Raw genomic sequence first — 17,774 nt, 5'->3', positions numbered from 1 at the left:
CAAAAGTCGAGCCATTCAGACCCAAAACATAAGTCCACTAACCTTTGAAAAAGACAAATTTCCCATCTTTCCTCTCGTAGGCCGTGTTGATCGACGCAGGAAGACCGACCCAGAACTGACCAATCGGGAGGGGATATCCGTCGATCACGCGGTTATTACGTACTCGCCAAAACCATTTATCCTGAAAAAACGTGAAATTTTTCATTCCATCAGTCAAGTTATGCAAATGAAAAGAAACCTCATTTCCGTGGGAAAGTCAAATCTAGGCATCTTCATGTCTAAAAATCATTAAATACAGATACCATAAATCAGGGATTAGGTGCTTGGTGGTACCATACAACATACGACCATAATTTCAGGCTCAATTATGGTCCTAAATCGAGGTCCACCTGTAATCCAGATCTAGTTGAATGTAATCTTTTCTAATTCGAGCAGGGGTCAGCAACCTTAAACACTCAAGGAGCCACAAAGGTCCTAGCCAGAAGCCCCCATTCAATTCTGGAGCCGACCGGAAGTCCCATTCCCCCATCATAATCTCCTCCTAGCATGGCGTCTTTTTCCTCTGTTGACCGGAAGTCCGGTTCCCCACCATAGAGTCTCCTCCTAGCACGGCATCCTTTTTCCTCTACCTTTCCTTACCGAAAGCCCTATCAATTGTGGAGCCAACCAGCAACAGGGAGCCGCAGCAGAGGGATGAAAGAGCCACATGCGGCTCCAGAGCCGCAGGTTGCTGACCCCTGAATTAAAGAAACATGGTGTACTCAGCAACCCATCAGTGGTTAATTTCATGGAAATGTGTGCTGGGTTTCAAACGCAGGATTCAGTTTGTAGAATTCTGCCCCACGCAGAATGGCAGAATTGGTCCAAAATCTAAAACGTGTGTCTCCCACCCAGCCAGCAGCCTTCCTCTCAGTTTAGCGATGCTAAATTTCTCCAAACACCTCACCTTGAAGACAAACATTTCACCCCGGAGTACCGCAATCGTGTCAAACCGTCCGTCGCAGATGTTGGGGCCGTAAGTCGGGTTCTTGGGGGGCCTGTGAGGGTTTCGGGGTTTTGGAGTAGTCCGAGGGATTGGGGGAGGTTTGGTGGGATGGCCACCTTCAGATCCTGAAGAGAAAGAAGGAACAGAGTTGGTCTGAATCTTTACCTGAATTCCAAAATCTAAGATGGCCGACGGGGTAGAAACTTCTCTAAGTGGTTTTCCTCCCCAGGGACAGTCTCCCATCTCCACAACCAGCAGCTGAGGACGACGGGAGTTGAATCCAACTCAGGATGGGTTCTGGAGTGAAGAACACTTCTCTAGGAGTTGAGGAACATAACTAAGAAAGGTCAAAGTGACCTCTAGAAAGGAGGAAAATCAAACCTCCCCATTCTGGATGTACTTGAATTGACCAAGAACAAAAGGCTACGTTTTAAAATGGTGTTTGGGGAAGAAGAGAGAAAAATCCATGAAGGATCTAGTTGTTGGACACCAATCAAGGAGAGAAGCAACCTAGAACTAAGGAGAAATTTCCTGACAGTTACAACAATTAACCAGTGGAACTACTTGCCACCAGAAGTTGTGAATGCTCCAACACTGGAAGTTTTTAAGAAGAGATTGGACAACCATTTGTCTGAAATGGTATAGGGCCGTGATGGTGAACCTATGCTACATGTGCCATAGGTGGCACACAGTGCCCTCTCTGTGGGCACATGAGCTGTCGCCCCAGTTCAGCTCTGCCACGCATGCACAGGGCCGGGGTGGGCACATGTGGGAGGGTCACGTGCGCATACGTGGGGTGGGGCACATACGGGGGGGGTCATGCACGCGTGCACGGGGGGCAGGGTGTGTGCGGGGGCCCACGCACACATGCGCGGGGGCGAGCGTGCATTGCATTTTGTGGGTTCAGGTGCATGCTTTGGGCACTCCGTCCAGAAAAGATTAGCCATCACTGGTATAGGGTTTCCTGCCTGAGCAAGGGATTGGACTAGAAGACCTCCAAAGTCCTTCCCTACTCAGTTATTCTGTTATACCATAGAGCTGTTGTATCCCCCGCCGGTCATCTTCTGGCAGCTCGAAGTTCTCCGTGTCCATCCACTGGTAGAAAGGGGCCATGATGGCAGAAGGGTCGTTCGAGTGCTCTAACCCCAGTGCGTGACCCAACTCATGGACGGCGACCAGGAAGATGTCATTTCCTGTAAGGCAGAAGGGCAGGAAATGAACTCAGGGCCAAGGACGCTGTCGAAAATCCCTACCTCATCCTCCAGCTGTTGCAACTTCCCTCAACCTGGAGGAACCGCAGGAAGAGAGTGATTGATTCACAGAAGACAATCCGGACTAGGTAGCTCAGCAAAAAAAAAAAATCAGCTCAAGGCAGAAATCCGTGTTTCTGAGGTCGTAGTTCCACCACAGCTGAAGGACCTCAGGTAAGAGCCAAGGTGGCGCAGTGGTTAGAGTGCAGCACTGCAGGCTACTTCAGCTGACTGCTAGCTGCAGTTCAGCAGTTCAAATCTCACCGGCTCCAGGTTGACTCAGCCTTCCATCCTTCCAAGGTCGGTAAAATGAGGACCCAGATTGTTGGAGGCAATATACTGACTCTGTGAACCGCTTAGAGAAGGCTGTAAAAGCACTGTGAAGCGGTATAGAAGTCTTAAGTGCTATTGCTATTGGGGACATGGAGCATGGAGCCTCTTCTACGGGCATCCTTCCCACTTCTGACCTCAAAAACTTCTCACCACTGTCTAGGGGGAACTGAGAACACGAACGAGGAAGTCTAGAGAAGTGGAAAAGAGAAGCAACGTTCTGCCGTGCCCCAAGCGAGTGAGTAGTAGATGGGATTAACCACAGATGGATCACCATCCGTGAGTCACTCGCACAATCTCTCTGGCCTTCCGGGTTCCTCCAAGGGTCACGGTCTCCATCCCCCACCTCGGAACATCCTCCATCAAAGGTTGCCCCATAATCCCGCCCTCACCGCTGAGGTCATCGTTGCGAGAGGTCCAGGGCTCGGCCGCATCGAAGTGAGTGTCGCCGCCAATGTGGGGCCCCGGGAAGTAGGCGTGGGCCAAGAAGCCGCCTTCGCCATCGAACGGGGTGCTATCCCCGTGGAAGCCGTCGGCGAAGAAGATCATGATGTCCGCCTGCGGTTCACGACCCTCCCGCACGGACGAGTAGGGCACCTCGCGGAAACGCAGCGGCGTCACCGACTGCCAGACGCGGAAGGCCCGTCGGATGGCGGCAAAGGTGGCCTGTTCGCCAACCTTGGGTGTGTAGTTCTGGATGCTGCAATAGAGGCAAAAAAATGAAGGCCTAGAGCCCATGGTTGAGTTCATACCACAGTTTTACATCTCTAACCAGGATCTACAAACTGGGTTTGCTTCACACAACACCTTAATGCAGAGGTCTTCAAGCACGGCAGCTTTAAGACTAGTGGACTTCAACTCCCAGAATTCTCCAGCCAGCATAGCCAGCATAGAATTCTGGGAGTTGAAGTCCACAAGTCTTAAAGCTGCCAAGTTTGAAGACCTCTGCCTTAATGGGAAGACAATTTGTCTACTGCCAAGACCCTTCACAATCCACAACATTGTGTTCCATAACCTAATGTTATCTAGGTGTCTCGGGACTTCGGCTGCCAGAATTGTCAACTAGCACCCCATAAATTCATAGAAAGGAAGGGGTTTTAGAGATCCTCTAGTTTAACCCTCTGCTCAAGGCAGAAATCCGTGTTTCTGAGATTGTGGTTCCACCATAGCTGAAGGACCTCAGGCTAGCAAAGCTGCTGTGATGTGTTGGATAGATTAACCCGTTCACTTGTCTCTCCCAACCTCAATTTTTTTCGTCTCTCAATGATAAATCAAGGGCTCCTATTCTCAGCTTTATTAATCGATATTAATCGATCTTATTTGGGTATCTTTGATTGACGCTTTTAACATCTCCAGAAGTTAATGAGGAAGGTACAGGAAATCTTCCAGGGAACTTGAGAATCTGGACTTATAACGGTAAGATTTAGTGCATTGTTTTACTTTAAGATGGGTGGACTTCAACTCCCAGAATTCCTCAGCCAGGAAGTTCAACCTCGGCAACTTTAAGATGGGTGGACTTCAACTCCCAGAACTCCCCAGTCAGAAAGTCCAACCTAGGCAACTTTAAGATGGGTGGACTTCAACTCCCAGAATTCCATAGCCAGGAAGTTCAACCTCAGCAAGTTTAAGATGGGGAGGACTTCAACTCCCAGAATTCCCCAGCCAGCATGGGAATTCTGGGAGTTGAAGTCCACCCATCTTAAAGTCGCCCAGGGTTGAGGAACACTTATTTTCTTTTAAAGGCTTCTAGTCCTCATGTTTGTGCCAAAATATGTTAAAAATCACCCTGGTGTTTGGGATAGGAGGGAACTGAAGTTTCCGGAGCGACAAGATTTCAAATGAATTCTAGTTCCCCACCCTGTTTTCTAGCTTCCTTCTTTCCTGGCCCTTCATGCAGAATTTAACAAAAACAACAATCGCTTGCGTCTTACCAGAAACTAAGATCCATCTGCTGCCATTTGAAACCCTGGATCGCGTAGCGCCTGCGCCTCACGTTGGCTTTAATTTCCGCTCCAAATTTATCCGGGACGCCACAACGAGGCCTCTTCATAGCCCTTAGAAGGAGAGAGAAAACCAGAAAATTAAAAGTTTGCAGGGAGTGGCTTCTGGGTTCCCAAAAAGTTCTTTTGCATCCCTCCGAAAGCGGTGTTCCCCGTTTAAGAGGGGGCAGAAATTGTGGCAGTCCCCACATCTTCAGAAGGGGGCAAATGGAGGCGACGTGTCTGGTGGCAGTACATAGCCAACCTGGTCAGTTTGGTCTCGTGGTTAAGGCACCGGGCTAAAATCCGGGAGATGGTGAGTTCCAGTTTCCACCTTAGATACGAAAGCCCCCTGGGTGACTTTAAGTATGGTGAATTCTAGTCTTGTCTTAGGCATGAATGCCAGCTGGTCAATCACCAGGAGACAATGAGTTCTAGTTTCGTCTTAGACATGAATGCTGGCTGAGTGACTTTGGGCCAATCACCAGGAGACAGTGAGTTCTAGCCTCATCTTAGGTATGAACGCTGGCTGAGTGACTTTGGGCCAATCACCAGGAGACAGTGAGTTCTAGTGTCCTCTTAGACATGAACGCTGGCTGAGTGATTTTGGGCCAATCACCAGGAGACAGTGAATTCTAGTCTCCTCTTAGGCATGAACCCTGGCTGAGTGACTTTGGGCCAATCACCAGGAGACAGTGAATTCTAGTCTCCTCTTAGGCATGAACCCTGGCTGAGTGACTTTGGGCCAATCACCAGGAGACAGTGAATTCTAGTCTCCTCTTAGGCATGAACGTTGGCTGAGTGACTTTGGGCCAATCACCAGGAGACAGTGAGTTCTAGCCTCCTCTTAGGTATGAACGCTGGCTGAGTGACTTTGGGCCAATCACCAGGAGACAGTGAATTCTAGTCTCCTCTTAGGCATGAACCCTGGCTGAGTGACTTTGGGCCAATCACCAGGAGACAGTGAGTTCTAGCCTCCTCTTAGGTATGAACGCTGGCTGAGTGACTTTGGGCCAATCACCAGGAGACAGTGAATTCTAGTCTCCTCTTAGGCATGAACCCTGGCTGAGTGACTTTGGGCCAATCACCAGGAGACAGTGAGTTCTAGCCTCATCTTAGGTATGAATGCTGGCTGAGTGACTTTGGGCCAATCACCAGGAGATGGTGAGTTCTAGTATCTCCTTAGGCATGAGTGCCAGCTGGATGACCTTGGTCAATCACCAGGAGTATATTGAGTTCTAGTCTCACCTTAGGCACAAACACTGTCTGGGTGATGGGCCAATCACCAGGAGACAGTGAGTTCTACCCTCATCTTAGGTATGAATGTTGGCTGAGTGATCTTGGGCCAATCACTAGGACACAGTGAGTTCTAGTCTCACCTTGGGCACAAACACTGTCTGGGTGACTTTGGGCCAATCACTAGGAAATGGTGAGTTCCAGTTCCACCTTAAGTATGAAAGCCAGCTGAGTGACTTTGGGCCAATCACCAGGAGACGGTGAGTTCTAGTCTCCTTAGGCATGAATGCCAGCAGGGTGACTTTCGTCAATCACTAGGAGATGGTGAGTTCTAGTCTCACATGAGGCACAAACACTGTCTAGGTGACTTTGGGCCGATCACCAGGAGATTCTGAGTTCTAGGCACAAACACTGTCTGGGTAACTTTGGGCCAATCACCAGGAGATGGTGAGTTCCCGTTCTACCTTAGATACGAAAGCCCACTTGGTGACTTTGGCCCAATCACCAGGTGACGGTGAGTTCTAGTCTCTCCTTAGGCATGAATGCCAGCAGGGTGACTTTGGCCCAGTCCGTCCCTCTCAGCCCAACCCACCTCTCAGGAATGTCGTTGTGGGGAAAATAGGAAGAGGAAAGTATGTTGGATACGTTCGGCGCCTACTATTTGCAAAAGTAATGAAGGCGAGATTCAAACAAGGGTCATATCTAAGCTGGAATTCGAATGGGAAAGCAGCCAGGTAGATTCCCCAAGACTGAAGGCCACCTGGGCAAGTTGAACAAAAAAGATCTTGGAATATCGTTCCCGTTATCGGACGTCAGGGACAGAGGTGGCATTCAGCCGGTTCAGACCGGTTCAGGAGAACCGGTTGCGGGAATCACAGGTGGGCCCGCCCCTGCCCACTCGCCCCTGCCCACTTGCCCCTGCCCACTCGCCCCAGCTCTATGCCATCCTATTTAGGCACGTATTTGAAGAGGGGCGCATGCGCGGAAATTCCAAGCCAAGCGCATGTGCAGAATTCCGGTGGTGGCGAACCGGTGGTGCGAACCGGTGGTAACAAAATGTGAAACCCATCGCTGGTCAAGGAACACCATCGCTGTTGCCTCTGGAGTCATGGATGACTTTCAAACCCACAAGCTGATTAATTCCTAGCTCACCAGAAGGCTTTTAATGGATGCCTTGGCCTAAATTAAGAAGTGGGAAGTACTCTGGGCTCCAACGAAACCCACGGTTTAGCTGCAGAAATATGACTCTCTTTCCTACTCATAAGCAGGGGTGAAATCCAGCAGGTTCTGAAGAACTGGTAGCGGAAATTTTGAGCAGTTCGGAAAACCAGTAGTGGAATTTTTGAGTAGTTCAGAAAACCAGCAAATGCCACCTCTGGCTGGCCCCAGAGTGGGATGGGAATGGAGATTTTGCAGTATCCTTCCCCAGGAGTAGGGAGGGAATGGAGATTTTGCAGTATCCTTCCCCTGGAGTGGGGTGGGAATGGAGATTTTGCAGTATCCTTCCCCTGGAGTGGGGAGGGAATGGGGATTTTGCAGTATCCTTCCCCTGGAGTGGGGAGGGAATGGGGATTTTGCAGTAACCTTCCCCTGGAGTGGGGAGGGAATGGAGATTTTGCAGTATCCTTCCCCTGGAGTGGGGTGGGAATGGAGATTTTGCAATATCCTTCCCCAGGAGTGGGGAGGGAATGGGGATTTTGCAGTATCCTTCCCCTGGAGTGGGGTGGGAATGGAGATTTTGCAGTATCTTTCCCCTGGAGTGGGGTGGGAAATGGAGATTTTGCAGTATCCTTCCCCCTGCCACGCCCACCAAGTCACACCACGCCTGCCAAACCACCCCCACAGAACCGGTAGTAAAAAAAAATTTGGATTTCACCACTGCCCATAAGCCAATGGTGGTCTAATTGAGACAGTAGGGTGTGGAATAGATTTTTGGGGGGAGTGGGGTTAGGTCTGCAGTGGGGAACCAGGATGCAGTAACAAGCATAAGTTGGTTGATGGACAGACAGATCTATAAAGTAAGATTTCTCAGGCTTAGCAAATTTAAGAAGGAAGAAGGGAGGAGGAGAAGGAGGAGATGGATGGAAGGCGAAAGAAAAGAAAGAAGGGATGGAAGAAGAGAAGGAGGGAGGGAGGAAAGAGGAAGGAAGGAAGGAAGGAAGGAAGGAAGGAAGGAAGGAAGGAAGGAAGGAAGGAAGGAAGGAAAAGAAAGAAAAGAAAGAAATAGCAATAGCACTTATATACTGCTTTATCGTGCTTTTCCAGCCCTCTCTAAGCGGTTTACAGAGTCAGCCTATTGCCCCCAACAATCTGGGTCCTCATTTTACCGACCTCGGAAAGATGGAAGGCTGAGTCAACCTGGAGCCTGGCGAGATTTGAACTGCCGAACTGCAGCTAGCAGTCAGCTGAAGTAGCCTGCAGTGCTGCACTCTAAGCACTGCGCCATCTCGGGAAAGAAAGGGAAGGAGGGAGAGAGAGAGAGAAAGAGAGAGAGAAAGAAAGAAAGAAAGAAAGAAAGAAAGAAAGAAAGAAAGAAAGAAAGAAAGATTAGAATTAGAATTAGAATTAGAATTAGAATTAGAATTAGAATTAGAATTAGAATTAGAATTAGAATTAGAATTAGAATTAGACTTTTTTATTGGCCAAGTGTGATTGGACACACAAGGAATTTGTCGGTGCATATGCTCCCAATGTACATAAAAGAAAAGAAGGAAGGAAGGAAGGAAGGAAGGAAGGAAGGAAGGAAGGAAGGAAGGGAATCACTTCCACATTGTTCCCAAAGAAAATTGCATAGATTTTCTTCAGGAACTCAGAGCAATGGGGGAAAAAAATGCATAATTTATCCTGGATAAATTCCATTGATCGTATACCAACCCTCTCAAAATTTCTAGGTCTATTTTTCCTGCATCTCCTAATTCCCATTTCAGGTTTCGTCTTTTCTCTCACGCTGGAATATTTTTTTTTTTATAGCGTGAAATGCCAGAAACTGTATAAACGTAGCGACATCTCTATTCTTCCCTGAACTCTTTGTCTTGGTCTGCGTCTATTTCTAACCGCTCGTTCTTCCTAAAGTACCATGGACGCAAATAGAACCACAGATAAATAATGACCTAACCGATTTCTAAACAGATACATAACCACAGAGTAAAGTTCCCAAATGAAGCTTTTCCAAACTACTAGGTAGAAACCTACTTACAACCTGCAGTTTGATGCTGATCGGCTCGAGGTTGACTCAGCCTTCCATCCTTCCTTCCGAGGTGGGTAAAATGAGGACCCAGATTGATGGAGGCAATACGTTGACAGTTTAGAGAGGGCTGTGAAGCCATGTGCGGCGGTATATAAGTCTAAGACAGAGGTCTGCAGCCTTAAACACTCAAAGAGCCGTTTGGAGCCGTTTCCCACAGAAAAGAAAACACCGGGAGCCACAAAACCCTTCCCGCGCCTGACGATTTCTTGAGGGGCCACAAAACTAGCGTTATGTAGTTGAATTAAACGTTCTGTTCTCTTCTGAAACTTTTCTTTTCTTGGATTTATCCCTGGTCGGCCTACCGGGAGTTGAAAAGCTCAATAAATCGTGCGCCGGTGGGTGTCGCACATTGGCGGTTGTGACGCATATTTTGAGCGACAGGGAGTTGCAGCGGAGGGGTGAAAAAGCCGCATGCGGTTCCAGAGCTGCAGGTTCCTGACCCAAGGATGGGTTCTAAATTTTTTTACTACCGGTTTTGAGGGCGTGGCTTATTTTGTGGGTGTGGCTTGGAGGTCATGTGACTAGGTGGGTGTGGCTAGCTGGTCAGAGTCATTTCTGGAAGGTCCTCGCACTTACGACCAGTCCGCGCACTTATGACCCGACTCATTTGTTTGCTTTTAACACTGATCAGCTGTAGGACGGCCCTTTGAAGCCCCGCGGCAAGATTTTAAACAGTTTTTTTTCCCCTCTAGTCATCAGATGAGACTCAGGAGGCAGCAATAGATTGGGGGTGGGACCAAATAAAAGGTAAGAATAATGTGGGTAGGAGGGCGGGGGGGGGAGAACCGGTTCGGTGATGTCATATCGTCACCGCTACCGGCTCGGCCGAACCGGACCGAACCGGGAGGAACCCACCACTGTGCTGACCCCTGGTCTAAGAGCTAGTGCTATTTCTAAAGGAAAAATGGTATATGTTATCAGCAATTGTCTGTTCTGACTGACTGACTGACTGACTGAGAGACGGCAAAATGAAGATAGCTAGTGAGAGATATAGACAAATAGCAAAATGGAGATAGATCGACGGATGGATTGATGGATGATAGATGGTTGGATGTGTTGTGCTCCAGCAGCAGCCTGCGGAGCTGGCAGCAGAATCAGATAGTGAGGAGGCTGGGGTGGACCATGGGCCAGTCCTGGAGTCAAGGGAAGGCCCAGAGGCAGAGATGGGGCGACGCACGGATTCTGGAGCCTCCAGAGGCGGACAGCAGAGAGGCAGAGGAACAGGAGGAGCCTGTTCCTAGTGTACGCATACGAAGAGCTGCCAGAAGGCAAGAGCAGCTAAAGCAAAAAGGACGACTTGGGAGTAAAGCCAGGAGATGATTGGCCCTTCCCATAAGCCTTAAAAGAGCAGCAACAGCTCTCGGGCTCTTTGTAGGAAAGCAACGTTGCTACATCTGTTTTGAGTCGGCGTCTCTTGTTTCTGAACTTTGTGGGGCTTTGCCAAGAAAGGCCTTTGGCAGGGTGCCAAAGAAGATAAAGAGGTTTGTGATAAGTCCGAAGGACTTTTTATGAAGGACTTGTTTTGGAATTAATTTGGACTAAGCTGAGAATGAAGTAATTCTCAGCTGTTCTAATAAAACATATTTGTTTAGGACTGATTGTGTCTGGTAATAACTACTTGGGCCTAGGTCACAAAAGGATGGATGGACAGATGGAAAGAGAGGGGAAGATAGCAAAATGGAAATAGACAAACAGATAGCCAAATAGAGAGACAGACAGATAGAGAGACAGACAGATCGAGACAGACAGATAGCAAAATGGTGAGAGATAGATGGATAAATGGGTTGACAGATAGGTGGGTGGGTGGATGGATGGAGAGGTGAGGAGAAGGAAAGAGAGAGCAAGAAGGAAGGAAGGAAGGAAGGAAGGAAGGAAGGAAGGAAGGAAGGAAGGAAGGAAGGAAGGTTCAAACAGCAAAATAGAGAGATATAGATAAGTAAACTGGAAAAATAGATAGACAGAGATAGAGAAATGGAGAGAGATAGACACCAAAATGGAGAGAGGAGAGAGGGGGGAGAGAGAGAGAGAGAGAGAGAGAGAAAACAAAATGGAGATACAGATAAGACAGACAAACAACCATACTGAATAGTACCTAACCCATAAGTTCTTCACATTGGCAACTTAACTTGTCTGGGAGTTTAAAACCCAGATATCTTTAAATTGCTAACGCCGAAAAAGATCACCTAACATGAAAGAAGAATTCTGTGTGATCCAAAACTTTGCATCAAATGGTTTTTTTTAAAAAAATAAATAAACCGCTTTCATTCTTCATCACGGATATTTCTTTTTTCTGTCCGATTAACAAAATGGCCACCGTTCTGACAGCCAGCCTACACAGCAACGAAGCTTCCCAGTGACAGTCACCTCTTCTGCCCGGCCCCCCCAACGCCGTTGAGTAATCCCAAGCCATCGTCGCCTGTCTGAAGCTGCTCCCAGATTTATTTCCAATTCCCCCTCTCTTCTTTGCCAACTTCTTGTGGTGTGGAGTCCCACTGGTCAACGCTAACCTCACCAGACACTAGTCGCTTTGTAGGCTTGCCAAGGGCCAACCCCAACACAGGATGCCCTGCAGCCACGCTGCCCACTCGCCAAGGCTGGGACTTTCGCATCTGGTTCCCCTCCCTCGACGCACACAACCGCAACCTTGTACTTCCCCCCCCAAGTGACATCATCCGAGGTGGTTTTGTAAGATCTGTTGCTGACTGCCAGCGATGTGGGAAGCCTTGGATAACGTCTTAGAAAAAAAAAAAAGATGAGTTCTGGGTTTTTCCAGCAAGGACGTTTCTCTAGATCGGATCTAAGCCACGATGGATTGCTGGCTTTCCGATTCACACCTCTCTCCAAACCAGCATCGGTTTTCCTTTCACAAGAGGTTCCCAAAAGTAGGCCATCTTAACTCATTCTTGAGGAAATTTAACAGTTTATTTATTTATTTATTTATTTGTTTATTTATTAGTTAGACTTCTATACTGCTTCAAAGTGCTTCACAGCCCTCTCTAAGCGGTTTACAAAGTTAGCATATAGCATATTGCCCCCCAACAATCTGGGTCCTCATTTTATCCACCTCGGAAGGATGGAAGGCTGAATCAACCTTGAGCCGGTGAGATTTGATCTGCTGATCTGCTGAACTAGCAGTCAGCTGAAGTAGCTGCAGTACTGCACTCTAACCACTGCGCCACCTCGGCTCATATTTACCATGTTTCCCTGAAAATAAGCCCTCCCTGGATAATAAGCCCTCCCCAGAGAATGAGCCCTCCCTGGATAATAAGCCCTCCCCTGAAAATAAGCCCTCCCCTGGATAATAAGCCCTCCCCTGAAAATAAGCTGTCCCCGGATAATAAGCCCTCCCCGAAAATAAGCCCTCCCCTGAAAATAAGCCCTCCCCTGAAAATAAGCCCTCCCCTGGATAATAAGCCCTCCCCTGAAAATAAGCCCTCCCCGGATAATAAGCCCTCCCCAAAAATAAGCCCTCCCCGGATAATAAGCCCTCCCCTGAAAATAAGCCCTCCTCGAATAATAAGCCCTCCCCTGAAAATAAGCCCTCCCCTGGATAATAAGCCCTCCCCTGAAAATAAGCCCTCCCCCGAAAATAAGCCCTCCTCGGATAATAAGCCCTCTCCCGGATAATAAGCCCTCCCCTGAAAATAAGACTTCCCCTTATAATAGGCCCTCCCCTGAAAATAAGCCCTCCTCGGATAATAAGCCCTCTCCCGGATAATAAGCCCTCCCCTGAAAATAAGACTTCCCCTTATAATAGGCCCTCCCCAAAAATAAGCCCTCCCCCGGATAAGCCCTCCCCAAAAATAAGGCCTCCCCTGAAAATAAGCCTTCCCGGATAATAAGCCCTCCCCTGGATAATAAGCCCTCCCCCCAAAATAAGCCCTCCTTGGAGATAATAACCCGTCCCCCGAAAATAAGCCCTCCTCAGAGACAGAACTGGAAATCAGGTAAAATGGCAAGTGGATCCCCGTCTTGCTCCACACGCCCTACAATAATAAGACCACCCCGAAAATAAGGCCAAGCACTTATTTCACGATCCAAAAAAATATAAGACATGGTCTTATTCTCGGGGAAACACGGTAACAGTTTAACAGATTAACAGAGTTGGAAGGCACCTTGCAGGTCATCTAGTCCAACCCCCTGCCCAAGCAGGAGACCCTACATCTGCCTCTACCTAGGATCGAACTCACAACCTCCTGATTGTGAGGCCAAAGCTGGAGTGGGGTTTGCGGAGTGGAGGAGGAGGAAGAAGAGGAGGAGGAGGACTGATGGATCCTTGGTGTTCTCTGAGCTTGGTGGTTTTCTCACAGACGTTTCATGACCCAACTATATAACATCATCAGTGCTAGGTAACAAATTAAGTAACATCATCGGGAGCACTGATGATGTTACCTGGTTTGGATCATGAAACTTCTGCAAGAAAACAAGCAAAGTCAGGGAGCACCACAGATCTCATAGTCCTCCTCCTCCTCCTCCTCCTCCTCCTCCTCCTCCTCCTCCTCTAACACTGATGATGTTACCTAACTGGGTCATGAAACGTCTGCAAGAAAATCACCAAGCTCAGAGAGCATCAAGGACCCCACGGTCCTCCTCTTTCCTTCCCCCTCCTCTTCCCTCCCCCTCATTCTCCTCTCTCTCCTTCTAGTACTGATGATATTCCCTAGTTGGGTCACGAAACGTCCGCAAAAAAAAAAAACCTACCAAGCTCAGAGAGCACCAAGGAACTCCTCGTTTCAACCCCGAGCTACAAATAATTCACCTTTATCGGCAACTCACTCTTCGTCACCCGACTTAAAGTCGGTGCCATTAGTTGCCAGTTCCAAAGTTGGGGAGGCACCCATTTCTACAACCCCGAAAGATGCTTTCCTCTCTGTACTCAACACACAGAGGAAAATAATTTGCGTTCGGGAGCTGTGGTGGCGCAGTGGTTAGAATGCAGTATTGCAGGCTACTTCCGCTGACTGCCAGTAGTTCGATTCTGACTGGCACAAGGTTGACTAAGCCTTCCATCCTTCTGAGCTTGGTAAAACGAGGACCCAGATTGTTGGGGGCAATAGGCTGACACTGTAAACCACTTAGAGTTGTAAAGCACTATATAAGTCTAAAAGCTATTGCAATTGTAGGCTAACTCTGCCTACTGCTAGCAGTTCGATCCTGACCGGCTCAAGGCTGACTCAGCTCTCCATCCTTCTGAGGTCGGTAAAACGATGACCCAGATTGTTGGGGACAAGATGCTGACTCTGCAAACTACTTAGATAGAGCTGTAAAGCAGTATATAAGTCTAAGTGCTATTGCTATTGCAGGCTAACTCTGCCTACTTCCAGCAGCTCGATCCTAACCAGCTCAAGGTTGACTCAGCTTTCCATCCTTCTGAGGTCGGTAAAACGAGGACCCAGATTGTTGGGGACAAGATGCTGACTCTGCAAACTACTTAGATAGAGCTGTAAAGCAGTATATAAGTCTAAGTGCTATTGCTATTGCAGGCTAACTCTGCCTACTGCTAGCAGTTCGATCCTGACCGGCTCAAGGCTGACTCAGCTCTCCATCCTTCTGAGGTCGGTAAAACGATGACCCAGATTGTTGGGGCAAGATGCTGACTCTGTAAACTTAGAGACAGTTGTAAAACACTATATAAGTCTAAAAGCTATTGCTATTGTAGGCTAACTCTGCCTACTGCTAGCAGTTCGATCCTGACCGGCTCAAGGCTGACTCAGCTCTCCATCCTTCTGAGGTTGGTAAAACAATGACCCAGATTGTTGGGGGCAAGATGCTGACTCTGTAAACTACTTAGATAGAGCTGTAAAGCAGTATATAAGTCTAAGTGCTATTGCTATTGCAGGCTAACTCTGCCTACTGCCAGCAGTTCGATCCTGACCGGCTCAAGGCTGACTCAGCTCTCCATCCTTCTGAGGTCGGTAAAACGATGACCCAGATAGAGCTGTAAAGCAGTATATAAGTCTAAGTGCTGTTGCTGTTGCAGGCTAACTCTGCCTACTGCCATCGGTTCGATCCTAACCGGCTCAAGGTTGACTCAGCTTTCCATCCTTTCGAGGTCAATAAAACAAGGACCCGGATTGTTGGGGGCAAGAGGCTGACTCTGTAAACCGCTTAGAGAGAGGTTTAAGAGAAAGATAAATTATCTTGATTTCGGTCAAGGCCTACAGCCACGTCTACAAAATCATACAATGTTTCGGTCTTTCCTTCCTTCAGCACCCCGTGGCACGTAATCCGTTAACAATCTCCCAATTCATCGTGGGGGTTTTTTTTTTCCCCTCAGAGTTCAAAAAGTAAATTTTGTAAGAAGAGAAGCTGGTGAAAGGTGAACGACTCCGAGTTCAGGAAACGAAAAACAAGGCCCACTCACTTCATAGTCTCCCCGTCAGCTGTGCCTGTCACTCGAAGTCCGTAGAATCGTTGCATGGCAGCGATGGCGGCCGACACCGACTGGGGAGAACGCTGGGTATGGGTGCGAAGGTTGCCCGGGGGCAAATACCCATATTGTTGCAGCCAGGCCTGGTGGGAAAATCAAAACAGGAGCATGAAAAAAAACCGAAACTCAAAGCTGATCGAAGTGTAAGACTCAAGGATATCAAAACCGCATGTCACGAAAGCAATTTAGAAAGTCCTCGGTTTAGGACCGGCGGCTGAGCAACCATTTAAAGTTACGACGGACCCCGGAAAAGCTATGTACGAACCAGATTTGAGGTTCCGAGTTCTGTCCCCCACTCCCCCATCCCCGTTCCAGCAGTCATCTGACCCGTATTTTAAGTGCTCGGCAAATGTCCTGCAGTTACAACGGTGATCTAGGACATTTTGCAAAAAAACCAAAACAAAACACCCCACTCCATAGCCAACGACCATTTCGCTTAATAACCGGCACAAATAAAGTGTCATAAAATGGGTCACTGTCCCATGAGGGGCCCCCACTCAACGGCTGTCACAACCTATGACCCAAATTGCAGGCTCGGTTACGGTCATAAGTCGAGGACTGCTTGCAGATAAACGAAAACTATTTTGGTTCAGTAGTTAAAGGTCCAGATTAAAAAGCAGGACTTTATTGAGCTATTGAGCTATGAATGGTTGGTATCACCTCTTAATTCCCATTTAATCTAATCAGTGATTGACGACAAATTAGTTTAATCTGATGAGGAACCTCTACAAAGAACTGAAATTATTTAAATCTTTCTCCCCTGCTCCCACCCTGGTTCATTTCTGCCAATGGTGGAGTGGAGAGGAGTGGAGTGGAGTGGAGTGGAGTGGAGTGGAGTGGAGTGGAGTGGAGTGGAGTGGAGTAGAGTGGAGTAGAGTAGAGTAGAGTAAAGGGAGTGGAGTAGAATAGAATAGAATAGAATAGAATAGAATAGAATAGAATAGAATAGAATAGAATAGAATATTGGAGTGGAGTGGAGTGGAGTGGAGTGGAGTGGAGTGGAGTGGAGTGGAGTAGAGTAAAGGGAGTGGAATAGAATAGAATAGAATAGAATAGAATAGAATAGAATAGAATAGAATAGAATAGAATAGAATAGAATATTGGAGTGGAGTGGAGTGGAGTGGAGTGGAGTGGAGTGGAGTGGAGTGGAGTGGAGTAGAGTAGAGTAAAGGGAGTGGACTAGAATAGAATAGAATAGAATAGAATAGAATAGAATAGAATAGAATAGAATATTGGAATGGAGTGGAGTGGAGTGGAGTGGAGTGGAATGGAATGGAATAGAATAGAATAGAATAGAATAGAATAGAATAGAATAGAATAGAATAGAATAGAATAGAATAGAATAGAATAGAATATTGGAGTGGAGTGGAGTGGAGTAGAGTAGAATAAAGGGAGTGGAGTGGAACAGAATGGAACAGAACGGAACGGAACGGAACAGAACAGAACAGAACAGAATAGAATATTGGAGTGGAGTGGAGTGGAGTAGAGTAGAATAAAGGGAGTGGAGTGGAGTGGAGTGGAACGGAACGGAACGGAACGGAACGGAACGGAACGGAACAGAACAGAACAGAACAGAACAGAACAGAATAGAATAGAATATTGGAGTGGAGTGGAGTGGAGTGGAGTAGAGTATTATATTATTGTTGTTATTATTATTATTTATACATTTTCTCTTTATATACATATTGTAAGTGCTCTGCGAACAGCGTGTTGTCTGGCTTAATTTGCTTACATAATACTATTTTTCCAGTTTCTAGTTTCTACCTTAGTACCTTAGTTTCTTTCTTACTAGAAACTTAGTAGAAACTTAGTTAGAGGCCCTTTTTAACGCTGGATGTCCACAGCAGCTGTCCATGGCTGATGACCATCGGTGCCGACTCTGAAGGTTGGAGTCGGAGTTCAAACAGTTTAATCAGACGCGAGCCACAGAATTATAGGCTTCCAAAAAAAAAAAAAAAAGTTCAGCAAAGCTTATTTTTTTCTGCCTTCCCAAACCAAAAAAAAAAAAAAATCAATGCCCCAACTTCCCCCGACACTCACAAATGAACCGAAACTGACGGCTGCACCCAAATTGCGGTTGTGTTTTTGCATGCCGGCTGGGGGAATTTGGAGAGTGGGAAGTCCACCCATCTGAAAGCCGTTGAGATTGACAAACCCTGCAGCCGAAGAAGAAGGGGTGAATTCCAGGATTGTGTTAAGGGTGTGACGGGCGCGTGGCAGGGTCCGAGAACGACAACGCAAACCCTGTTTCCTGCCCTGTTATGCAAAAGTTCAGAAAATTTCTTCCCCTGTGCACTTTCGCAGGCTCCCGAGGAGG

The 17,774-nt window shown here is 47.6% G+C and overlaps 1 protein-coding gene across 1 annotated transcript in view; it reads right to left on the bottom strand.

The window, feature by feature from the left end:
* MMP14 (matrix metallopeptidase 14) overlaps positions 1–17,774 on the bottom strand; it is a 50,772-nt gene that overhangs the window by 11,441 nt on the left and 21,557 nt on the right. The window contains exons 2-7 of the mRNA XM_060684795.2: positions 15,392–15,540; positions 4,497–4,619; positions 2,958–3,265; positions 2,017–2,178; positions 947–1,110; positions 43–181 (exon numbers count right to left, since the gene is read on the bottom strand). Coding sequence (XP_060540778.1) covers positions 43–181; positions 947–1,110; positions 2,017–2,178; positions 2,958–3,265; positions 4,497–4,619; positions 15,392–15,540 — 1,045 coding nt within the window. The remainder of the gene's footprint in view (positions 1–42; positions 182–946; positions 1,111–2,016; positions 2,179–2,957; positions 3,266–4,496; positions 4,620–15,391; positions 15,541–17,774) is intronic.

The sequence above is a fragment of the Pantherophis guttatus genome, chromosome 4, assembly GCF_059756535.1.
Source record: "Pantherophis guttatus breed Tessera chromosome 4, ASM5975653v1, whole genome shotgun sequence".
Taxonomy (NCBI): Eukaryota; Metazoa; Chordata; class Lepidosauria; order Squamata; family Colubridae; genus Pantherophis; species Pantherophis guttatus.
The sequence above is the reverse complement of the archived record's forward strand: the minus strand, read 5'-3'. Positions and strand labels throughout refer to the sequence as shown.